The 27,029-nt window shown below is 44.3% G+C and overlaps 1 protein-coding gene across 1 annotated transcript in view; it reads left to right on the top strand.

Moving 5' to 3' along the window:
• The window catches only part of LOC126124780 (estradiol 17-beta-dehydrogenase 2-like), a 96,743-nt gene that overhangs the window by 52,508 nt on the left and 17,206 nt on the right, over window positions 1-27,029 (top strand). The window contains exon 3 of the mRNA XM_049915126.1: window positions 10,663-10,884. Coding sequence (XP_049771083.1) covers window positions 10,663-10,884 — 222 coding nt within the window. The remainder of the gene's footprint in view (window positions 1-10,662; window positions 10,885-27,029) is intronic.

Raw genomic sequence — 27,029 nt, 5'->3', positions numbered from 1 at the left:
CCACCATTTCTACGGAATCCAAACTGATCTTCCCCGAGGTCGGCTTCTACCAGTTTTTCCATTCGTCTGTTAAGAATTCGTGTTAGTATTTTGCAGCCATGGCTTATTAAACTGATAGTTCGGTAATTTGCACATCTGTCAACACCTTTCTTTGAGGTTGGAATTATTATATTCTTCTTGAAATCCGAGGGAATTTCGCCTGTCTCATACATCTTGCTCACTAAATGGTAGAGCTTTGATAGGCCTGCCTCTCCCAAGGCTGTCAGTAGTTCTAATGGAATGTTGTCTACTTCCGGGGCCTTGTTTCGACCTAGGTCTTTCAGTGCTCTATCAAACTCTTCACGCAACATCATATCTCCTATTTCATCTTCATCTACATTCTCTTCCATTTCTATAATATTTTCCTCAAGAACATCGCCCTTGTATAGACCCTCTATATACTCCTCCCACCTTTCTGCTTTCACTTCTTTGCCGGCCAGTGTGGGCGAGCGGTTCTAGGCGCTTCAGTCTGGAGGTTCAAATCCTGCCTCGGGCATGGATGTGTGTGATGTCCTTAGGTTAGTTAGGTTTAAGTAGTTCTAAGTTCTAGGGGACTGATGACCTCATATGTTAAGTCCCGTAGTGCTCAGAGCCATTTGAACCATTTCACTTCTTTGCTTAGAACTGGGTTTCCATCTGAGCTCTTGATATTCATACAAGTGGATCTCTTTTCTCCAAAGGTCTCTTTAACTTTCCTGTAGGCAGTATCTATCTTACCCCTAGTGATATGTGCCTCTACATCCTTACATTTGTCCTCTAGCCATCCCTGCTTATCCATTTTGCACCTCCTGTCGATCTCATTTCTGAAACGTTTGTATTGCTTTTTGCCTGCTTTATTCAGCGCATTTTTATATTTTCTCCTTTCATCAATTAAATTCAATATCTCTTCTGTTACCCAAGGATTTCTATTAGCCCTCGTCTTTTTACCTACTTGATCCTCTGCTGCCTTCACTACTTTCTTCTGTCAAAGCTACCCATTCTTCTTCTACTGTATTTCTTATCAATCGTTCCCTAATGCTCTCCCTGAAGCTCTCTGCAACCCCTGGTTCTTTCAGTTTATCCAAGACCCATCTCCTCAAATTCCCACCTTTTTGCAGTTTCTTCAGTTTAATGTACCGTTCATAACCAATAGATCGTGGTCAGAGTCCACATCTGCCCCTGGAAATATCTTACAATTTAAAACCTGGTTCCTGAATCTCGGTCTTACCATTATATAATCTGATACCTTCTAGTATCTCCAGGCTTCTTCCATGTATGCAACCTGCTTTCATGATTCTTGAACCAAGTGTTCGCTATGATTAAGTTATGCTGTGTGCAAAATTCTACCAGGTGGCTTCCTCTTTCATTTCTTCACCCCAATCCATATTCACCTACTACGTTTACTTCTCTCCCTTTTCCTACTATCGAATTCCAGTCACCCATGGCTATTAAATTTTCGCCTCACTTCACTACCTGAATAATTTCTTTTATCTCATCATACATTTCATGAATCTCTTCGTCATCTGCGGAGCTAATTGGCATGTAAACTTGTACTACTGTGGAAGGCGTGGGCTTGGTTTCTATCTTGCCCACAATAATGCCTTCACTATGCTGTTTGTAGTAGCTTACCCGCATTTCTGTTTTCCTGTTTATTATTAAACCTACTCCGGCATTACCCCTATTTGATCTTGTTACTCATTATGCTGATTTACTCATTCCAATGTCTGGTTTCAGAATGTCTCCCTGACCATGATGTAATCTAACTCACATCATCCCGTCTCTCTCGGCCTTTTTCACGTATACTACCTCCTCCTGAGATTCTCGAACAGAGTATTCGTTATTACTTGCTGAACTGTACGGCAGAAGCCAGTTAGTCTGTCTCCTCTCTCATTCCAAGTGCCAAGTCCGTATTTTTCCGTAACCCCTTCTTATAGTTCTTGCCCTACAACCACGTTTCAATACCCAATGACTATTAGATTTTCATCTCCCGTTACATACAGAATTACCCGTTCAATATCTTCTCTATTTCTTCATCTTCTGCTTGTGATGTCAGCATGTATTCTTGAAGTATCGTTATCGTTGTTGGTTTGCTGTCGATTCTGGTAATCTCTGAGCTGTTCGCAGTAACCCTCTCTCTGCCGTATCTTCCTATTCGTAACCATGCCAGCTCTCGTTACATTAATTTCTACTACTGCTGATATTACACTGTAATCATCTGACAAAAAAACTTTGTCTTCTTTCCATTTCACTTCATTGACCCCGCTATATCTAGATTGAGTCTTAGCATTTCCCTTTTCAGATTTTCTAGCTTCCCTACTACGTTCAAGCATGTGACATTGCGCGACCCGACTCATAGAACGTTAGTCATCTTTATCTTATGGTCATCCCCACCTTGGCAGTCCACTTACGGAGAACCGAATGGCGAACTATTCCGGAATCTTTTGCCAATAGTGAAATAACCATGACGCTTTCCAATCACAGGCGACATGTCCTGTGCATACGCATTATGTTTTTGTAATGGATTGGATGCCTTTTGCATCGTCATGGCACTGATCATTACTGTTTCTTCTCCCTTTCCTATCCCATGGGCAAGAGAGTGCTGTAAACCTCTCTCTGCTCCGGCTCCCTCTTCGACAAGGCCGTTGGCAGGATGAGGGTGACTTCTTATGCCAGAAGTCTTCGGCTGTCATAACTGATTTTTATTCAAAATTTAAATGGTGAGACCAAGAACGTAGTCAAATACGCTACCTCTAGACCATGTTGACATTGCAGTTCTTTCATGCAGTAACATGAGTTAATTATTGCAGTTGTTACAGTTTCAGGGCAATTTGTTACAGATGATACTTGCATTGTGAGAAACAGGTAACATTTAATGGCTAACAGGTTATGGGTAACAGGTAAAAGGCGATGGTTAACAGGTAATGGGTAATGCTAAACCTTGAATGGCAAGTGCTGAAGGGGAAATGGTGAATGGTAAACGTTGAAGGATGAATGGATAATCATAAGCAGCGAACAACTTATGTGAATGATATACAGCAAATGGCAAACAGAAAATAGTAAACGGTTGTCAGTAAAGGAGGAGGAGGAAATTAGTGTTTGTGTGCATCGACAAAGAGGTCATTAGAGACAGAGCACAAGCTCGGATTAGGGAAGGATGAGGAAGGAAACCGGCCGTGCGCTTTCAAAGGATCCATCCCGGCATTTTCCTGAAGCGATTTAGGGAAATCACGGAAAACCTAAATCAGGATGGCCGGACGCGGGTTTGAACCGCCGTCCTTCCAAATTCGAGTCCACTGTGCTAACCACTGTGCCACCTCGCTTAGTTGAGATCAGTAAACGGCAAATGGTGAAGAGTATGAAGTGCCGATTACTCTTTACCCAATGCCTATCACCCAATACCTGGCACACAGTACCCATTACCTGACACCCATTTACTGTTACCAAAAACTTATTTCTTGTATAAACTTTTTGTTCACTGTTTGCCGTGTTTCTTTTACCATTTACCATTCACTGTTTACTTTCTGCCATTTGCCGTTTACCATTTACATTATACTATTAACAGTTTAACATTGACCGTTTACCATTACTGGTTACCTATTTCACATCATCCTCTTACCCAAAAAGTGTAACAATTGTAACTATATCAAAAAATGGTATGTAATAAAGAGTGCATTATAGATGGCGAATGGGAAATAGTAAACAACAAAGGTACAGTGAACCTGCTACCCATACCCATTGCCCATTGCCAATACCTGATAACTTTTTACCATTACTTGTTACCTGTTACCTCTTACCCATTACCCTTTCCTGCTACATAGAGAAATATAACATCGTTAATACTGGGCTCATATTACAGCACAACTGTAACTGTAACCAGGAGTGATGTACATACTTTGATATCTCAGAATTCCCTACAAATAACAGATACAATACTTCACTAATCAACAGAAATGATGCTGGATTAAGGAAAGACGAATTGAGTGTCAGAGAAAAAGAGAGAGAGAGAGAGGGAGGGGGGAAAGAGATGAAACAGAGAGAGAGAGGAGAGAGAAATAGAGAGAAAGAGGAAGAGAGAGCGAGAGAGAAAGACAGAGAGAGGAATATGTTTACGATTCAATTTCTCATTCATTAATCTAATCTATTTTCTGTTCACCAGCGCAATAATGTATCCATCTGAAAGCAGTGATGCTAACTTTCGGCTAGAGAGGTACAAGATTTTGTTGTCTATATAAACACATAATGATGAATAAAACTTCCTCTCTCTCTGGACTCCTTATTTTAATGAGACAACAAATGTATATTATACATTATAGAGGGACTGAAAAGTAATAATATTTACCATACTAAGTAAACAACATTGTGCAGTATTACACTGGGTATGAAAAGAATACAGTTTTCCACTGTGTCAGGACACTAGGAGAAAAACTTTAGATCTGTAAAATGCATTTAATCCCTACAATTGGTTTACTGTAATGTTTGACTGACTTTCAAATCTGTGGAGTTTTTTGATGTGGGACAAACATTGTTCATTTTACTAATTCTTGGTGCTGTACGTTAGATCTACAGTAGTGCGTATTTGTGTGTTTTGCTACCATTATCTACGTCTTTAGCTGACTTAAATGTATGGTAGAAAGATCGAAGTACAGTCGCCTACTAACCTTATAAATTAATTAAGTTGTGCCAGTAAGTGAGACGTGTGTATGTTAATGAATTATACAGACTATTTCGAGGCATAAATATTTAATTTGAAGTATCATAGTGCTTGCAAGTGTGGTTATGCTGTTGAACATTCATGGTTAATAAGGTCTGCTTGAAGAATGCAAGTTATTGAACTTTAATAAGTAACACAGACAATTTAGATTTGGAAGTACTTAAACTGAAGGTCCACTGTGCGTGCAAAGTGTATGTAACCTAATTTTTTTATGAGAAATAGTACAATTTAATTTTGGAAGAATTTTCATGGATATCTGTAATTATACTTGCGTATTATGATAAATAACCTACCAGTGTGTGTATGTGCGTGCGTGTGTGTGTGTGTGTGTGTGTGTGTGTGTGTGTGTGTGTGTGTGTTTTAGTTGTACTTGCTAAATGAGAAATAATTTTCTCACGAAGTTATTTTCAAGATACTGACTCTGTCATTGCCTTTGCAGGTTTTACATCTGTGTCGCCATCCTTGGTCATATTGCATGTGTGTAAACAAAGCAGCCATTCTCCAACGTTACTGATCTATTGTCATAAAACACCTTCTTCCTTAAAACTGTGTCTGATAGACCGTCAGAGACAGAGCACCTGATGCTCCTGCTATTAATATGGCGAGTACACCGTTCGTTTGTTGTATATTTTTACGAGCTTCCAACAGTAGCGACTTATTTAGAGATACCTGAGTAGTTACTACACTATTTTTGTAATTTCTTGCTTCTGCTAGTGCTTACTAGGCACAACCTTTTATCAAATGTTTTTTATTCCAGTCTTTGATCACAATTTGAATTCTTTAGACGATGACCGGTTTCAGTCTGTAATGACCATCCTCAGATCTTTTTTACACCGTGTCCTAAAGTGATAAGGCCAATTGTGATCAAAGACTGGAATAAAAAAACATTTGATAGTATTGGACTGTTTGTATATGCGACCATGTCGCAGTTTGTGAAACAACCTTTTATTTTTAGTTTAATAATAGCGTAGCATACACTATCGCCGTTGTTATCGACCCTCGTATTGTATAGACTTTTGTTTGCTTTGGTTTGTGTAGCTCAGTGTCGGTTACACGGTCAAAGAGAGAGCACGTCGAACTCCTGCTCCTAATAAGTCGAATACACTGTTCATTTGTTACATACTTTTACAAGCTTCGAACAGGAGCGAATGCAGTAATGGGCAGGAACTGTGACTGCTGTGTACAGATGCAAGCTGAGTTGGCGACCCTTCGCTCACAGCTCCGGGCTGCGTTGACTTCCGTCACACAGCTTGACGCTGCTGCCAAGGGGCGTCACTGTGGCAGGTCAGACGCAGGGATGCGAGGGACGTGTGTGGCCGACGATGCCTCTAAGCCGGATGCATTCGTCCACACTGTACCAGAGGAAGCTGGTAGTTGGGAACTCCAATGTTAGGTGTGAAATGGGGCCCCTTAGGAACATGGCTGCCAAAGAGGGGAAGCCAGTGTGCACTCCGTGTGCATACCGGGGGGAGTCATTCGGATGTGAAAAGGGTGCTTGCGGATGCCATGGAGGGTACAGGGTGCAGCCAGCTGCAGGTGGTGACTCATTTGGTACCAATGACGTGTGTCGCTATGGATCAGAGGATATTCTCTCTGGTTTCGGACGGCTAGAGGAAAAGGGAAAGACTGCCAGTCGTCGGCCGCAGTGGCCGAGCGGTTCTAGGCACTACAGTCTCGAACCGCGCGACCGCTGCGGCCGCAGGTTCGAATCCTGCCTCGGGCATGGATGTGTGTGATGTCATTAGGTTAGTTAGGTTTAAGTAGTTCTAAGTTCCTAGGGGACTGATGACGTCAGAAGTTAAGTCCCATAGTACTCAGAGCCATTTGCACCATTTGAACTGCCAGTCTTGCTTCCGAGATTAAGGTGGAGCTCACCATGTAGTTCTTATGTTCCTCCCAATCGTCTTCTAACCAAACTGTGTGCATATGGAATATCGCCTCAATTCTGCGACTGGATTTGTGATTTCCTGTCACAAAGGTCACAGTTCATAGTAATAGACGGCATGTCATCGAGTAAAACAGAACTGACTCGGCGTATCGAAGAAAATGAAATTCTTACAGAAAAATTTTGCCAGAACGCTACACTACTAAGGGCCAGTTACGCAGTCCCCAGTTAGCAGCCGATTAAGTTCTATTCTCGGAGTACCGCGGAACTGCGTTGTAGGAACACGTAATAACGCCTAACCGGAGAATAAACGCGGGTTAACTAAACTGGGGCTGATTCTGGCAGGGTTAGTGATGTTAACTGGAGAATAAGTTTTGACTACGACAGTAATCGTTACAGAATTAGTGATGACAAGATTGTTTGTTAGAACGAGAAAGGAGAAGAAACGGGGACATCATACAAATTATAAAAAATGGCTCTGAGCACTATGGGACTTAACTGCTGTGGTCATCAGTCCCCTAGAACTTAGAACTACTTAAAGCTAACTAAGCTAAGGACATCACACGTTTTTGCCCCAGTTGATACGAAAAACTTTCCGACGTGATTACCGCCGCACGACGGGAATTAACAGACTTCGAACGAGGAATGGTAGTTATCGATAGGGAATTCAATACTCCGAGATCGACAGTGGCAAGCGTGCCCCTAGAATACCAATTTCAGGCATTACGTCCCAACGCAGACAATGCAGTGGCCGATGGCCTTTGCTTTACGAGCAGAGCCGTTTGCGTGGAGTTGTCAGTGCTAACAGACAAGCAACAATGCGTGAAACAACCGTAGAATGCAACATCAGGTTTACGACAAACGTATCCGCCGAAAGTCGGCGTTAATGGCCTATGGCGGCAGACGATGCACGCTAGTCCCTTTGCTAACAGCACGACATCGCCTGCAGTGCCTTTCCTGGGCTTTTGACCATACCAATTGGACCCTAGACGACTGGTAAACCTTAGCCTGGCCAGATGAGTCCTGATTTCAGTTAGTAAGAACTGATGGTAGGGCTAGAGTGTGGCGCAGCCTCCACGAAGACATGGAACCAAGTTGTCAACAACGCATTGTGTAAGCTTGTGGTGGCTCCATAGTGGTCTGGGCTGTGTTTACGTGGAATTGATCGGGCCCTCTGGCCCAAATGAATCGATTAATGACAGTAAATGGCTATGTTCGGCTATTTGGAGACATTTACAGCTATTCGTTGTCATCAAATGACTAAACAATGATGGAATTTTTATAGATGAAAATGCGCCATGTCACCGAGCCACAATTGTTCGCGCCTGGTTTAAACAACATTCCGGACAAATCGAGTGAATGATTTGGCCACCCAGATCGTTTGGCATGAATCACATCGAATATCTGTGGAACGGAAGTAAGTTCGTGCCAAAATCCTGCACCGGGAACACTTTTGTAATTGTTGTTGTTGTTGTGGTCTTCAGTCCTGAGACTGGTTTGATGCAGCTCTCCATGCTACTCTATGCTGTGCAAGCTTCTTCATCTCCCAGTACCTACTGCAACCTACATCCTTCTGAATCTGCTTAGAGTATTCATCTCTTGGTCACCCTCTACGATTTTTACCCTCCACGCTGCCCTCCAATACTAAATTGGTCATCTCTTGATGCCTCAGAACATGTCCTGCCAACTGGTCCCTTCTTCTAGTCACGTTGTGCCACAAACTCCTCTTCTCCCCAATTTTTTTCAATACCTCCTCATTAGGTATGTGATCTACCCATCTAATCTTCAGCATTCTTCTGTAGCACCACATTTCGAAAGCTTCTATTCTCTTCTTGTCAAAACTATTTATCGTCCATGTTTCACTTCCATACATGGCTACACTCCATACAAATACTTTCAGAAACGACTTCCTGACACTTAATTCTATACTCGATTTTAACAAATTTCTCTTCTTCAGAAACGCTTTCCTTGCCATTGCCGGTCTACATTTTATATCCTCTCTACTACGACCATCATCAGTTATTTTGCTCCCCAAATAGCAAAACTCCTTTACTACTTTAAGTGTCTCATTTCTTAATCTAATACCCTGAGCATCTCCCGAGTTAGTTTGACTACATTCCATTATCCTCGTTTTGGTTTTGTTGATGTTCATCTTATATCCTCCTTTCAAGACACTGTCCATTCCCTTCAACTGCTCTTCCAAGTCCTTTGCAGTCTGGCAGAATTACAATGTCTTCGGCGAACCTCAAGGTTCTTATTTCTTCTCCATCGATTTTAATACCTACACAGAATTTTTCTTTTGTTTCCTTCACTGTTTGCTCAATATAACAGATTGAATAACATCGGGGATAGGCTGCAACCCTGTCTCACTCCCTTACCAACCACCGCTTCCCTTTCATGTCCCTCGACTCTCATAACTGCCATCTGGTTTCTGTACAAATTGTAAATAGCCTTTCGCTCCCTGTATTTTACCCCTGCCACCTTCAGAATTTGAAAGAGAATATTCCAGTCAACGTTGTCAAAAGCTTTCTCTACGTCTATAAATGCTAGAAACGTAGGTTTGCCTTTCCTTAATCTATTTTCTAACGTAAGTCGTAGGGTCAGTTTTGCCTCATGTGTTCCAACATTTCTACGGAATCCAAGCTGATCTTCTCCGAGGTCGGCTTCTACCAGTTTTTCCATTCGTCTGTAAGGAATTCGCGTTAGTAATTACAGACGGCTATACGCAAAATGGTTCAATATTTCTGCATGGATCTTCCAACGACTTGGTGAGGGTATGCCACATCGAGTTGCTGCACTACTCCAGGCAAAAGGATATTAAGAGGTATCCCGTGACTTTTGTCATGCGTGTGCATTAATTCAAGTCGTGTGGTAGAGACACTGGAGTTCACGAAAACCTCTGAAGTATGTAAAGGAAGAGAGCTGTGGAATGGAGGCTTCTAAGTACTTGGGTCTCTCAGTTGAGGAAGGAACATATTTTTAACGAGACTAGAAAGTTTATTGTAAGAAACGTGACGACAAGGTAGTTGTGGCATATCTCTTACTATAAATGTTGACTCTGACAAGGTAAACTCCCCATCGCACTCCCCTCAGATTTAGTGGTGAAATTACCCAATGAACAGCCCGTCAAAAACAGAGCATAGATCAACCATGAAAACAGGAAGAAAGTATACTGAACAGTGAAAAAGAAAAGTTTACCCTCCAAGTTCAGCACATGTATCATCGAATAGAGTGCAACAGCCGCCCGGTCGTGGTTCGGTGGTCACGATGTTCGGTTGCAATGCGGGAGAACCACGTTCAAATCTTCTTTGTGCTTTTTTTTTTAATTACAAAATTGTGAACTATCTGTCCGGTTATTGACGTGTCTGTTCTCCTTCTTTAGTCTTGAAATTTGTCATATTGTACACTAGTTACAGAATATGAGTCACGTGGTAGAATATTTTACCGTGGCAAGTAAATGTGATGAATAGGGAGACCAGGGTAGATGTCCTAGACCTCAAACAACAAATAAACGGTTGTAAACTACGTTACAACAGAGAAATCCGGGAGTCAAAACTTCCAAAACGAAACGAAGACTCATAACATGTGGTAGTTATGTAGTACAAATAGGAGGTACGTACGTCTGCAGATCCTTTCCTTACACATTCCTGTTGCAAACGGACGTTACACCACGACACAGACACAGATTTGAATACGGCGAACAGGGGCGTCGATGACCGGACAGACAGTTCATAATATGGTGAAAGAAAAAGAAAATTAAGGGGCACGAGGGAGTTCTGAACACAGATCTCACGCTTTGGAGACCAACGCCATAACCACACGAGCTACGCTCGATGGAAATAATCTTGAACTTAGACCACTGACTGTTTCTATTTTGCTTCTTTTCTCATAGTTCAGTATACCCTCTTCCTGTTTTCATGCGTGATCTGCGTTCGGTTTTTTGACGGGCTATCCTCTGGGGCGTCTTAGCACTAAATCTGAGGGAGGTGTGATGAGGAGTTTGCGTCGTGAGCAGCGGCATATTTTCTAGTTCTGAGCTGCTGCGCAGGCTGCGACTCGGGCCTCGGGCACGAACTGGCGCGCCGCCTGGACGCGCTGGGTGTGCCAGTGTTCGCCGGCTGCCTGTTCCCTGAGGGTCCCGGTGCGAGCAGACTCGCCGCAGACTGCTCCTCCAGGTTGCGCTTGCTGCCGCTAGATGTCACATCAGACCAGCAGGTGGCCGACGCCGTCGCCTCCGTCCAAGCAGCACTTTCGGCCGCGTCAGGCACAGGTATCTCAGAACAATAGGACGAGTATTGCAAATATAGAATACTTTTCAAATACCGTCAGTAAGATACCTCTCCTAAGACAATGCTCTTTATTAAATGTTACTATTTTCAGAAGGTTAATGCTTCATGTTCAGAGATTTTGTAGAGGAAAACTACCGCCATTTGGCAAAGGATAAGCCACCTGTCCCCAGTTTAGCTTACTGCCACGTCTCAAATAAATTTTGCTCGGAAGGTGAGTGTTGTCATGATCCCCACTTTGATTATTCTCTTTTCCCCACTGTCATGGAACGTGCTGATACCTCGGTCGCTCCACTTGCTCCTAGTCTCCAGTACTTGGGGCTGTTTCCCCCCTCTGACATAAACACTCCCATCACAGCACACGACATTAAACTTATCCTCCGGTCCAAACGCAACACAGCCTCTGGTCATGACTGTGTCACCTACCATCACCTTCGAGAAAGCCCCTATTCCTTCCTGACTGTCCTCGCCCATCTCTATAATGTCATCCTGTCTACTGGCTTCTACCCTGACCTATGGAAGACTTCCCGCGTCCTCTTATTCCTCAAACCCAACAAACCCCCTTCTGCCACCTATTCCTATCGTCCCATCTGCCTCACCTCTGTCTTCAGTAAGGTCCTCCATCCTCTCCCACTGTATCCATCAGCACCTTGCTCAACACCACCTCCTCCTCCTTACCCACTGTGGCTTCCGACCCTCCTTCTCTGCTGAAGACCAACTCCTCAACCTTGTTCACCTTCTGTCCCTCCAGCTCAACTCCCATCGCTCTGCCATTTTTGTTTCCCTTGACCTCCAAAATGCCTATGACCATGTGTGGCATCCCGGTCTCCTCTTTAAACTCCAAACCTACGCCCTGCCTATCAATTTCGTCCATCTGGTCGCTTCCTTCCTCTCGCACCGTCCTTCCTATGTCACCCTCCACAACACCAACTCCCTTATCTTTTATCCCATGGCTGGCGTCCCCCAGGGTTCTGTCCTCTCCCCTCTCCTTTATCTCTTGTATATCGCTGATATGCCCAAGCCACCCCCACCAGTCCTCCTTCTCCAGTATGCTGATGACACTGCCTTCCTGGCTCTCTATCCTACCCTTCAAAGGTCTCAATGTACCCTCCAAACCCACCTTAACCAGTTCATCACTTGGTGTGACCAGTGGTTCCTCCGTCTCAACCCCTCCAAAACCCAGGCAATCATCATAGGCCGCACCACTCTCTCCTTTCGCCTCCATGATTTCTACCTCACCCTTTATGGTCGTCCCATCCAGCTCACGCCCACCCTGAAATACCTTGGCCTCACCCTCGACCGACACCTCACCTGGACCCCTCATCAGACCGTCCAGCAGAAAGCCCATTCCCGCCTCTGCCTTCTGAAACTCCTGTCTGGCCGGACATGGGGATTGCATCTTCTACCATCCTCCTCACCTACAAATCCCTCATCCATCCTATCCTCTGTTATGCCAGGATTGCCTGGATCTCTGCCCCCACCCACTTTTACAAGGTCCTCCAAATCCTTGAACGCCATGCGCTCCGCCTTGCCTTCTGTATCCGCCTTCCTTCCCCCACACAGCTCCTGTATGAACTGATCCCCTTCCCCCACCTGATCCCCCTTCCTCCAACATCTCCGCATTCTTTACATTCTCCGCAGGCTTGATCCCCCCCACCCTCTGGTTTCCTCCTTCCTCTCCACCCCCTGCCTGTTGCCATGACTATCGCTGTATCCCTCCCTCTCTCCACCTCCACACCCTCCATCTCCTTCATCAGGGCAATTTCCAACGCCTCCCCCTCCCGGATGACGAACTTCGCCGTGACATCTACCCTTCCTTCCAACTATAACCTGGCCTTGTTCCCCCCCTCCCCAGGGCCCCCTTTTTTCCTCTTCCCTCATTCTCCCAGAGCGGATTTTCCTCCTTCCCCTCCCAGCGCGCCCCCCGCTCATCTCCCCCATCTTTTCCCCTCCTTCCCTTCTTCCGGTCTCCCTCATCTCCTTGCGCCTGGCAGATCCTCTGTTTTGATCATCGCCAATGTGCCATGTCAGTGTTGTGTTTAGTGCTGTTTCTCCTGTGCATCAAGAGGTGTGATTTTAATTGTGTACTGCCTTGAGGTTCGCCGTCAGTGTTTGTTATGTGCTACGCCATCCGTCGATACCTTTTATGCTCCAGTCATACTGTGCCTTGTGTTCTTTTAATTGTTGCAGTGTGTGGCTTTTTGTGTGGGCTACTTTTAAACAGTTTTTATCTCCATTTTACGGTCACCACATTTATTTTGTCTATTGCCTTCCATGATGTGCCCCCTTTTTTATATCTATGTTCACCATATTCTCTCCTTTGTTATTTTAAATGTCTTCTATTGTTTGTTCTATGTCTTTTGGCTGAAGAGCAGCGCATATGCTGCTGCCAGCCCGCCCTGATGGGGAATTGAAATACAACAAAGAAAAAAAAAAAAAGAGTGTTGTCTCCCTCTTATCCAGTGTGGCTTCTGACCCTCCTTCTCTTCCAAAGACCAACTCCTTAACCTCATTTACCTTCTGTCCATCCAGCTTAACTCCGGTCGCTCCGCCATTTTGGCTTCCCTCGATCTCCAAAATGCCTATGACCATGTATGGCATCCCAGTCTCCTCTTTAAACTCCAAACCTAAGCCCTGCCTATCAACTTTGTCTGTCTGGTCGCTTCCTTCCTCTCGCACCGTCCTTCCGATATCACCCTCTACAACACCAAGTCCCAACCCCTTTATCCCATAGCTGGCGTCCCCCAAGGCTTTGTCCTCTCCCCCTCCTTTATCTCTTGTACACGGCTGATATGCCCTAGCCACCCCCAACAGTCCACCTTCTCCAAAATGCTGATGCCACTGCCTTCCTGGTTCTCTATCCTACCCTTCAATGGTCCCAACTCACCCTCCAAACCCACCTTGACCAGTCCATCCTATGCTATGCTATGCCAGTGTTGTGCCTGGATCTCGCCCCCCCCTCACCTTCCCCCACCCTCTTTCATAAGTCCCCCTTCCTTCCCCCCCCCCCCACAGTCCTCTGATGCGTCCCTGCCATCTCCCCTTTCTCCCCCCTCCCTCCCTTCTCCCTCATCTGTAACCAGTGGTTCCTTCATCTCAACCACTCCAGAACCCGGGCAACCGTCATAGGCCACACCACCCACTCCTTTGCCTCCATGATTTCTACCTCACCCTTTATGGTCATCCTATCCAGCTCATCCCCACCCTGAGATACCTTGGCCTCGCCCTTGAGCGTTACCTCACCTGGACCCCTCACCTCCTGACCATCCAGCAGAAAGCCCATTCCCACCTCCACCTCCTGATACTCATGTCTGGCTGGACAAGGGGATTGCATCTTTCCACCTTCCTCCACACCTACAAATCCTTCATCCATCCTATGCTATGCTATGCCAGTGTTGTGCCTGGATCTCGCCCCGCCCCCCACCTCCCCCACCCTCTTTTATAAGTCCCTCCAAATCCTAGAACGCCACACACTCTGCCTTGTCTTCTGTATCCACCTTCCTTCCCCCACACGACTCCTGTATGACCCATCCCCTTTCCCCACCTACTCCTTTTCCTCCAACATCTCTGCATCCTTTACACTGTCCACAGGCTTGATCACCCATTGGTTTCATCCTTCCTTTCCACCCCCCACCTGTTGCCGCACCTCTCTCACAGTATCCCTCTGCCTATCCACCTCCACACCCTAATTCTCCTTCATCAGGGCAATTTCCAGCACTCCCCCTCCCAGATGTTGAACACTGTGACATATACCCATCCTTCCAACTGTAACCTGGCCTTGCTCCCTCCCCTCCCCAGGGCCCCACTTTTCGTCTCCTCTCCTTCTCCCAGAGCGGATTTTCCTCCTTTCCCGCTTGAGTCCCTCCTCATCTGTGTCCCTCCCACTTCCTTCCCCCCCCCCAGTCCTCTGACGCATCTCTGCCCGTCACCCCTTTCTCCCCCTCCCTCTGTTCTCCCTCATCTCTATGCCCCAGGCAGATCCTGTGATTTGCTCATCGTAATCAGTGTGCTACATCAGTGTTGTGTTTGGTGCTGTTCTCCTGTGAGTCGAGAGATGTGATTTTACTTGTGTGCTGGACTTGTACCTAGTGTTACTGTCAGTGATTGTTATGTGCTATGCCATCTGTCGATTCTTTTGTGCTCCGGTCATACTTCGCTTTGTTCTTTTAATTGTCCCAGTGTGTGTTTTTTTTGTGCGCTACTTTTTTACGGTATTTATCTCCGTTTTACAGTCACCCCTTTTTGTCTATTGTCTTCCATAATGTTCCCTTCTTTTATGTCTCTGTACACCATGTTGTCTCCTTTATGTTATTTTTAAATGTCTTCTATTGTATGTTTTATGTCTTTTGGCTGAAAAGCAGCACATATGCCACTGCCAGCCCGCCATGATGGGGAACTGAAATACAATAAAGAAAGGAAAAAAAATAAGTGTTGTCAATACGACCACGTTTTTATGTCCGTTTCGTACAATCACTAGCAATGACTTGTTCTCGTCCAGCCACCTTTTTCCTTCGCCGTAGAGTTGGAGCATTACCGCAACCCTCCTCTGTACTTCTGCCGTCGGAGGGTTGCACGGAACTTAAAGTTCCACCGCCGTTCTTTCAAAGTGCTATGCTCGGCTGTTATCCAGTCGTTGCGTTGAGTCTCCTCTCACTTGTCCATCGAGACAGTTGCCCGAATCTGAAGTGGTGACGCTGTGTAACAGTAAACTGCCACAAAAAAGAGTGTTGTGTTGCACTTACGTTTGTTTCATCATAACCGACAAGAAAATCGTCTCTAGTACGCCATTCTATCGTCCATCCCTTACTTGAGATGGCTGAATGGGCGCGCTCCTAAAGTCGTGTTAAAAGCGAAAAGTAAATAAGAAAGTAAATTTTGTGGGAGGGAGCTTATCCTTTGTCAGATTTTTATAATTTTTCTCCATAAAAAGCTCGAATATTCAGTATTAATCCTCTAAAACTAGCAGCATTTATACATAATTTACAGAACATTCAAGCAGCACAATTCAGATGTTCAAATGAGCACAGCTGATAAACATATAACTGATTAAAAGCTCGTTGATCCACTGTAGCTGTATTTATTGTAGTCCCTGTAGAATCACACTAGCAGTTTCACACAGTTTTTAATCGCGTCTTCTGGTGCATCTCTGTATAAAAATTAACAGTACTTTTATAACATCGAAAAAGTAATTACATAGTCGCAATAGATTATATGTGGATTGACTAATTTCAAAAACGTATGAAATTGGACATGCGTTAACCAACGTGCATTATGAGCCTTTGTCAGAAGCAAGTTTATCATATTGATTGTGGATATATATTGGTGTGTTGCGGACCTATTCACATTGCTATTACATGTAGCTATTGCCGTTTACGGCTGACAAGGTGTAATGGTAGACGTCGTTCCGCAATATCCTTCGTAGATGTGAAAACTGGAACTTGCGTGACCACCGTTGATGTGTGTATCATTGCAGCAGGAACCACTACAAAGTGATAAAATTGACTTACGTTGATGTAAAAACACATACAGGTTAGTCACCTGAAAATGAATTAAACTTAGCTTAAAACCAGAACAATTGAATATCAAATGTGTAGATGCCCTATGCAAAGAAGAGCAATACTGTTGTAACATGTAAATAACGTCAATGGCCTTATAACAAAACTTCTGTTGTAAGATGGTAACTACACTCATGCTCATAAATTAAGGATAGTTGCAGAATGTGGTGCCACACAACGTGGCACTACACAAAACTGGCGCTAATAGCATAGGCGCATAGGGAACACACACGACACAGATCTGTAAGTCCACGGTATTGGTGATAAGTTGAGAAAATCGTGCCGAAACACATGTGCTACAAAACGCCACTGTTCCCTGCTCATGTACCCAGACATCAATATGGGATATGATCACCATGTACACGTACATAGGCCGCACAACGGGTTGGCATACTCTGGATCAGTTGGTCGAGATGCTTCTGGGGTATAGCCTCCCCTTCTTGCTCTAGTGCCTGTCGGAGCTCCTGAAGTGTCGTAGGGGTTTGAAGCGATACGTCGACCGAGAGCATCCCAGACGTGCTCGATGGGGTTTAGGTCTGGAGAACAGGCAGGCCACGCCATTCGCCTGATATCTTCTGTTTCAAGGTATTCCTCCAAGATGGCAGTTCGGCGGAGACGTGTGTTATCATCTATCAGGAGGAAGGTGGGACCCACTGCACCCCTGAAAAGGCGGACATACTGGTGCAAAATGACTTCTCGATACACCTGACCTATTACAGTTTCTCTGTCAAAGACATACAGGGGTGTATGGGCACCAATCATAATGCCACCCAACACCATCAAACCACGACCTCCATACAGGTCCCTTTCAAGGACATTAAGGGGTTGGCATATGGTTCCTGGTTCACGCCAGATGAAAACCCGGCGAGAATCACTGTTCATACTGCACCTGGACTCGTCCGTGAACATAACCTGGGACCACTGTTCTAATGACCATGTACTGTCTTCTTGACACCAGCTTTTACAGGATCTCCTGTGACCAGGGGTTAGTGGAATGCACCTTGCACGTCTCCGGGCGAATAAACCATGTCTGTTCAGTCATCTGTAGACTGTGTGTCTGGAGACAACTGTTCCAGTGGCTGCGGTAAGGTCCCGAGCAAGGCTACCAGCGGTTCTCCGTGACCGTCTGCGGGCACTGATGGTGAGATATCGGTCTTCTTGTGGTGTTGTACACTGTGGACGTCCCGTACTGTAGCGCCTGGACACGTTTCCTGTCTGCTGGAATCGTTGCCATAACCTTGAGATCACTCTTTATGGCACACGGAGGGCCCGTGCTACGACATGTTGCGTTTGACCAGCCTCCAGTCGCCCTAGTATTCTACTACTCATAACGTCATCAATATGTGTCCTTTGAGCCATTTTCAACACACAGTCACCATTAGCACGTCTGAAAAGTCTACACACTTACTCGCTGCACCGTACTGTGACATGCACCAACACACTCCTGCTTGTGTGGACTGCTGCCAGCGCCACCGTGTGACGACCGCTTGTCAGATGCACAGCATGGTCATGCCCCGAGGTGATTTAAACCCGCAAACCGCCCACCAGAGCATTGTTTCACCTTGTATCAGCATTATCCTTAATTTATGAGCATGAGTGTATAATGGATAATGTGCTAACTGAGAATTTGAACAGCATTAATGCTACAACCAGGATAAACATACTGAACTGAACTTACTAATTGGCGGTGCTATGATGAGAATCGATTAATAATTTTTGAGAGCATTTCTCATGGGGAAATGAGATCTGGTAAAATGTACTTTAAAAATGAACACGCATAGCCTTGACCGCAAAAAAAACATGTATTTTTTAACGAAAGGAAATTCAAATAAATGTCAATTAACGGCACGTTTATCTATAAAATTCAGTTCGACAGTTGGATCTCTCTTTTATTTGGTGGGAAAAGCTGATCATTCTCTGCTGTTTCGGAAGGTGTAGGTCATGTAAAATATAAAATACACTACTGGCCTTTAAAACTGCTACAGCACGAAGATGACGTGCTACAGACGCGAAATTTAACCAACAGATAGAAGATGCTGTGATATGCAAATGATTAGCTTTTCATAGCATTCACACAAGGTTTCCAACCGATTTCTCATACGCAAACAGCAGTTGACCGGCGTTGCCTGTTGAAACGTTGTTGTGATGCCTCGTGTAAGGAGGAGAAATGCGTACCATCACGATTCCGACTTTGATAAAGGTCGGATTGTAGCCTATCGCGATTGCGGTTAATCGTATCGCGACATTGTTGCTCGCGTTGGTCAAGATCTAATGACTGTTAGCAGAATATGCAATCGGTGGGTTCAGGAGAGTAATGCGGAACGCCGTGCTGGATCCCAACGGTCTCGTGTCACTAGCAGTCGAGATGACAGACATCTTATCCCTATAGCTGTAACGGATCGTGCAGCCACGTCTCGATCCCTGAGTCAACAGATGGGGACGTTTGCAACACAACAACCATCTGCACGAATAGTTCGACGACATTTTAGCAGCATGGACTATCAACTCGGAGACCATGGCTGCGGTTACCCTTGACGCTGCATCACAGACAGGAGCGCCTGCGATGGTGTACTCAACGACGAACATGGTTGCACGAATGGCAAAACGTAATTTTTTCGGATGAATCCTGGTTCTGTTTACAGCAGCATGATGGTCGCATCCGTGTCTGGCGACATATCGGTGAACGCACATTGGAAGCGTGTATTAGTCATCGCCATACTGGCGTATCACCTGGCGTGGTGGTATGGGGTGCCATTGGTTACATGTCTCGGTCACTTCTTTTTCACATTGGCGGTACTTTGAACAGTGGACGTTACATTTCAGATGTGTTACGACCCGTGGCTCTACCCTTCATTCGATGCCTGCGAAACCCTGCATTTCAGCAGGATAATGCACGGCCGCATGTTGCAGGTCCTGTACGGGCATTTCTGGATACAGAAAATGTTCGACTGCTGCCCTGACCAGCACATTCTCCACATCTCTCACCAATTGAAAACGTCTGGTCAGTGGTGGCCGAGCAACTGGCTTGTCACAGTACGCCAGTCACTACTCTTGATGAACTGTGGTGTCGTGTTGAAGTTGCATGGGCAACTGTACTGCGCACGCCATCGAAGCTCTGACTCAATACCCAGGCGTATCAGGGCCGTCATTACGTCCAGAGGTGGTTGTTCTGGGTACTGATTTCTCAGGATCTATGCAGCCAAACTGCGTGAAACGTAATCACATGTCAGTTCTTCTTGGTGTAGCAATTTTAATGGCCAGTAGTGTACATCGAAAGAAGTGACCAAATATATCGCTTTTTTACGATTGCGCAAGGAACGCTGTAACAAAACTGACGTCAACATAAATCATCATACATAATTATATTGAGGAAAAATTTATAATCACGTCTTCGCACCAATCGCATGACAGACACGCCGGTATGGACATTGTATCTTCACGTGCGTTTGTGATGGCCGCTTTTCTGCGCTGCACCGCGCCCAGTATCCAAGAGTCCGCACCGCATCGGCTGGGTGCCCAGCAACCAGTGTCGGCCGCCGTATCGCTAGCCGTCCCGCCCTGTCAGCACATGCCAAGTCGCTACTTCCTGTCGCTTGTCACTGCTTGGGAGAATTCCGATCAACTTGTCCAAACGAGCACATCCTAATGTCTCAGAATACTGTGCTCTTTTTTTGTGGGGGTGGGGGGAGGGGGGGTTGGAGGGTGTAACGGAACATATTAAAGGCTTTACTTTACCGAAGTATGCGATACCCTCCAAATTCAACCAGTATAATGAGTATTTATGATTATAGAAAAGTTATTGTGTATGTTAACAATGATTGCATAACATGTCTGCATAAACAGTCAACCCATTAAATTATACTGAATAGCTGACCCACACAAAAGTTTATATCACTTGATCACTGATACAGCAAATGTCATCATGTAAAAACACTGAGTTCATCTTAAATAATTAATATGAAGTACGAAAAATAGTGGACAACTTAGCTATTTTGGATCTCCTTAAATAAAAATCACCCAGTGAAACCTATTTGTTCACTGGGAGCGTTTTCACTCAGTATTCACGTAAACAATCCTATTTTAGACGAAAACCAATGTAATTCTTAATAATTCATGTTATTTACTTATTTATGCAAATTACAGAAGTCAATTGACGAACTTCTAAAAAACGGCCTTTTTGTAACAAAGAATTATTCTGTCAAGTCAACAAAACCGTCTGTCATTTTAATAACATGTTAAATTATGTCACTCGATGCAAATTAATAACTTTTCTGCACAAATTATGATAACAGATGTACATGTGACTTATAAACTATATCTCTTTTTAGTAGTTCTTTGACAATGTTATAAATACGAGCAGCAAGAAGGGTCGAGAGGCAGTCGGAATGTCACTTTGGTAAAGTGTGTTTGTGTGTTATTGTTTGAGGTGGATAAACAATGCAAAGAACATGTAACGGAAGTACTACTTTGTGTTGAGTCATGGTCTTTGGTGGACAGTGGAATTAAGATGGCCACCAGAGTAACAAATATTTGAAGTTTACATATTTGTTGGTTTCGCTCGTTCTTTATCATCAAAAGCACATAAAAAACACGGGACCTCATGTTTTTAACCCTAGATAACCAGATTTAGAGCCAGCATCAGCATCGAGACATAGCAGCGATCCAGCAAGTAGCAGCGATTACCACAACACAATGCATTTTAATGGCGCCAACCTAACATCAAGTGCTAACAAGCTCCGTAAATGGGAGTGAAATAGTGCGATTATAGCAATTAGCTATATCTACGACTAGGCGACCATTACAAGGGGCGTCCAACATCTAGGTCATACCCACATCCGCGACCCCCTTTGGACAAGGCGGCATCCTTGGCCACCTCAAGCGGCTAATTCTGGCTGCAGCACCTGTACAATCTGCTTCGAAACACACATCTTGCATACCAGGTCGGTGGAAGAAGCTGCTGTATGTGCTCTCCCTGCAGTGCAGATAGCAAGTGAGCTAGTTCGTAATATCACCAGCAGAGGACGATGGGAGAAGGAACTTCCCCACCCCTCATCCCTCCATCCAAGCCCTTCCTCCCATAACATATCGCCCCTCTGGTTACTTCCTGTTGGACAAAGCATTGGGTAACAGAACTCTTTGATACTGATACCTGAGAAATTCCTGTCGAAGCACATGTTCTCTACCTCTACCCCTCCCTCCCTCCCTCCCCCCCCCCCTCTCTCTCTCAATGGGCTGCTTCCTGTCGAGGAAGCATCTGTCATGTGCCAAAATAATCTCTCTGTTGACCTGAACGTAGTATTGGATACCTGATAAATCAGAAGCTGTGGATGTCTTGGAGACATTCTCTCATTCTATTAGATTGTTTCACTAATTACTTAAATCGGTACCCTCAGCATGGGACAGTTTTTCCTTGCATCATATTGGTGCATACTAGAATGGGAAATTCAGAGATTCAATCAGGCAACTGTCAGTTTCCAAACCCTACTCTTCCCAGTTCAGGATTTTCTCCCTACCTCCAATTGGTGGTTACAGACACAGTTAAGTAGTTAGGTAGGAAGTTCATTAAATAGGAAGTATCTGAGAAATTAAAATTTCATCTCAGTTGCGCCACGTCCTTAAAAAGTTTGCAGGAGGGGCCGGACAGATGTTTGTTCGCAATACGGCCATCGGAAACAATAAATTTATCAGTCCGGAATTTGACGGTGCGATTCGGTTTTTAAAAGACCAGAGAACGCCTGCTACATTCAGAAGGAGGCGGAAGGACCTATTGTGTAATAGGATATAGACGACAACAAATACCACCGCAAGGCAGAGTCCACAGTGATGTACTGACAACCACTAAACACAACAAACGTACACCATGATCCAATCTGCAGTAGTAGTTGTTGTGGGTAGATGTCACAATGTAATGTCCTGCGGTCAGCAGGAAAGAACTAACAATCAAGTCTGAACACACTTTATTATAATTAAAACAAAAATGCCTTCTTGGCATGCATTAATTTTCAAACGCTAGAACAACAAAGAAACCCCACAATTCTTGTGGTGGCGAAACCAGATAAGAGAGCAAGGCAATGAAAGAGACTAACGACCAAAATCTACTGTACCAGTTACAAAGATACAACGTACTACAGAATGCTATGGCGAGTGCCTACTATGCTGCAGCCAGCACAAGTATTGGCCAGTGCTGTCCTAGTGCTATGTACACACTGCCGGTCTGATTCCTCCTGGCGTGCTTATAACGCCGATTCAGTGGAGTGCTACATGTAGTCACATGAGTTCCAATTGGTGGAACACTATCACATGTCTTTTCGCGAAGTAGTTCCGTGTTTATTCGGAAAACTTGTTATTGTTTACATCCACTAGCGATGTTTCGATCTGAGCTCTTGAAGAGAGGTCGGCAGCCCATCTTGCTTGTCTATTGTGCGGGCCCTCTAACTGATAAGGGGCCGCTACGACACAGAGATTGCTGGAACTCTCGCACATACCGTGCAGTCATGTCCGGAGGTCCACATGGAGTGCCCCAGGTCAGATGTAACACACCGGCAGTTATCACTCTGGACACGTGTCTCAGTGATTGTGTTCAGTCTACAGCTGAGCTTGGCCCACCAGAGAGGACCGTCAGTTGTGGAGGCCAGCCAGGATGAGTGGTGTGGTTGGAATTTGGATGTTATCAATCAGTCCAGCACTAACACTCACTATATGGAATCTTCTCAAAATTCCACATAAAAATTCGAGAATACTCACAACACATGCGAACACGAAGGCTGCCCAATACATACTGAGTAATAGCTCATTGTCCACCCGACCAGAGGGTGACATGGATGAGTCAACTGCATTCCCATTCCCCACCTAACTGGTTCAGAGACTTAGTGAAGGGCCCACCTTAAGCCGGAAATGTCAATTCATTCCGCTCACCAGCTACTCTGCCATTCATCTGCACCCCATCCAGAATCGCCCTAGGAAACCATCCAATTATTCATCAGTGCAAAACTCTTTAGATGTTTTAAACCCTAACAAACACTGTTTACAATGTACACCTCTGTACTCAGTACCAATCGCAACCATTGGATGTCCACTAAGAAATACCTTACATGACAGTAACTACATGGTTTTTAACAAAATTATGCTGTATATCTGTTGAGGTAATTGGGATACATGCAAGTTGCCTGCTGTCTTTGATGCTTTCCTGAAAGAGAGAACCCTCTGCCTCTGAATTGACATGGATCTGCATTAAAGGATGATAGAAAGTAGATGTAGTGATTGGTTGAGAGGATTTGTAATGAGGTACGATTTAACGGTAGATTGGAGATGTATTCTAGAGGGATAGTGATCTTGCTGCAGGTAATGTATCACACATTTAACCAGTTTTTCCGTTGTTCTTTCGGGGCGCATCAGTTGTGTGATACAACTTGCGTTGACTCGTATACAGTCGAGTGTTCTGTGCGTGACTTAGAGCGCCATCTGCCTGAAATCATTAACAGCAAACCTGTCCATACCTAATTCAGCAGAGGACTCCCAATGCATGCGTGATGAATCATGACCATCGATGGGAAAGCCGTTCCAGCACACTCCTACAGATGAACATAGATGTATGCCAAGTACTCTATTTCTTTGCCACCTCTTGGACATAAATCGAGCCTTCAGTTTCATAACTGCAGTGATTCTAAATTAATGACAGGGGTTTGTGACGTACTGCAATCAATGTGTATGCATTTGCTTGATAAACATTGTGTTTTTGTGGAAGAGTTCTGTTCATGGAGTTAGTGCAGCATGGTGTACAATTTCACATATCAAACACTGCTGCTATGCATTTGTCTTTGTGTTCTATGATCAGTTCTCTCTTCTGATCAAATTCTTGGTATGTAATTCAGACACTACAACAATTCTACAGAGTTGATAGCACAAGTGCTTTACTTAAAATGTTTCACACTCATTCCATCTGGAGCTCCATCATACATAACGCAAATGTTTATTTTTCTTCTTCTTAATCGTCTGTTATATCACCACAACAGTGTCAAATTATCAGGCACGTATCTACTACACACTAATATGGAGCACTAAACTCCTCAGCACGCTAGCATCTAGAGAGATCGTGTGTAATTGGGCGGGTGACATAATACGTTCTCCCAGCACGGTTGTAACATTACATATTGAAACCAGTCGCCAGCCTAATTAGGCATCCTTGTGTCAAGTAAAATGGTAAAGCAGAAGGCAGTGCTAAGGCTAATCTAACCTTCCTTGACACACATACTAAACTCTTTCCTCACAGCTGTTCCTACTACTACACAGTAACCTAACCTTACAGATAAATGTGCTAGTTACAAACAAATGGCCACAGAGATATGCCTCTCAACAACACGTACCTTTATTAAACCAATTACAGACAAACATGAAATTAGTAGCAACACTGACCAGGGAAAAGCTTGAAATCATTCTGAATTTAAGTCAGTGGGTCTGATAATGCTCATGATCTATAACTTCATTGCTTAGTACAGGGTCTCTATGACTGTGCATTAACCAACCTGCATTTAACACAGTAAACAGTTCTTCCTTAAACTCGGCGTGACGCAAGTAAACAGAATGCAAAGGTAACTACACTGGCTCTGAAGGAGCCTTTGAATTGCTTCGTTAACTAACTAGCCTAGTGCATGAGGACCCTTGAACTTTCATGATTCGAAGAACCATGCTCATTAACAAAACTACACCAGTGCGTATGAGAAATGGTAAGTATACTTATCATTAATTATTAATTAAGTAAAGCACAACAAATTTTTTTTTTTTTTTTTTTTTTGGTCATCAGTCTACTGACTGGTTTGATGCGGCGCGCCACGAATTCCTTTCCTGTGCTAACCTCTTCATCTCAGAGAAGCACTTGCAACCTACGTCCTCAATTATTTGCTTGACGTATTCCAATCTCTGTCTTCCTCTACAGTTTTTGCCCTCCACACCTCCCTCTAGTACCATGGAAGCCATTCCCTCATGTCTTAGCAGATGTCCTATCATCCTGTCCCTTCTCCTTATCACTGTTTTTCACATATTCCTTTCCTCTCCGATTCTGCGTAGAACCTCCTCATTCCTTACCTTATCAGTCCACCTAATTTTCAACATTCGTCTATAGCACCACATCTCAAATGCTTCGATTCTCTTCTGTTCTGGTTTTCCCACAGTCCATGTTTCACTACCATACAATGTTGTACTCCAGACGTACATCCTCAGAAATTTCTTCCTCAAGTTAAGGCCAGTATTTGATATTAGTAGACTTCTCTTGGCCAGAAATGCCTTTTTTGCCATAGCGAGTCTGCTTTTGATGTCCTCCTTGCTCCGTCCGTCATTGGTTTACTGCCTAGGTAGCAGAATTCCTTAACTTCATTGACTTCGTGACCATCAATCCTGATGTTAAGTTTCTCGGTGTTGTCATTTCTACTACTTCTCATTACCTTCGTCTTTCTCCGATTTACTCTCAAACCATACTGTGTACTCATTAGACTGTTCATTCCGTTCAGCAGATCATTTAATTCTTCTTCACTTTCACTCAGGATAGCAATGTCATCAGCGAATCGTATCACTGATATCCTTGCACCTTGTATTTTAATTCGACTCCTGAACCTTTCTTTTATTTCCATCATTGCTTCCTCGATGTACAGATTGAAGAGTAGGGGCGAAAGGCTACAGCCTTGTCTTACACCCTTCTTAATACGAGCACTTCGTTCTTGATCGTCCACTCTTATTATTCCCTCTTGGTTGTTGTACATATTGTATATGACCCGTCTCTCCCTATAGCTTACCCCTACTTTTTTCAGAATCTCGAACAGCTTGCACCATTTTTATATTGTCGAACGCTTTTTCCAGGTCGACAAATCCTATGAAAGTGTCTTGATTTTTCTTTAGCCTTGCTTCCATTATTAGCCGTAACGTCAGAATTGCCTCTCTCGTCCCTTTACTTTTCCTAAAGCCAAACTGATCGTCACCTAGCGCATTCTCAAACTGTAACTCTTTAAATAACAAAGTGCTTTCATAAGCAGTCTTTTGACCTACTCATAAGTATAATTGGCTTTGCAGATGACAACACAACATTAAATTCAAGTTCAACCACTTTCTCAAAATAAATTAGGACACTCGGAATTAAATTCATTAGTATAGCATTCCTGTCCCGGTTTGTGATTTGGGATAATCATGGGTGTAAGGTAGACACTTTGCCAACACCACAATTATTTTTATAAAACCAACCAGATTTCACAAATACCTGGGCCATTTACAGAATGCCAAATATCAACAATTTTGTGGAAGGCTGGAGGTATTGGTGGCGTAATTTGCAGTGGCTATTAATCTGGCGGCGATGCAATCATAGCAATACGATCATAGCAATACTGTTGGCCTCGCCCTGTTACATTTATTCTTGGCGTCGGAATCATATTTATAGGGCCAAAAACCATGCCATGGTAATGGTATCACCAAATGCAGCATCATTGGCCCATAAAAACTGCCCTTAAGCTCTTCTGGCCTCAAAACTCCAGGAGTATGAGCCACAATGACCCGCTACTGCCAGCGGGGTGTTAACCACAGCACTGCTCAGA

Source organism: Schistocerca cancellata, unplaced genomic scaffold (assembly GCF_023864275.1).
Source record: "Schistocerca cancellata isolate TAMUIC-IGC-003103 unplaced genomic scaffold, iqSchCanc2.1 HiC_scaffold_426, whole genome shotgun sequence".
Taxonomy (NCBI): Eukaryota; Metazoa; Arthropoda; class Insecta; order Orthoptera; family Acrididae; genus Schistocerca; species Schistocerca cancellata.
The sequence above is the reverse complement of the archived record's forward strand: the minus strand, read 5'-3'. Positions and strand labels throughout refer to the sequence as shown.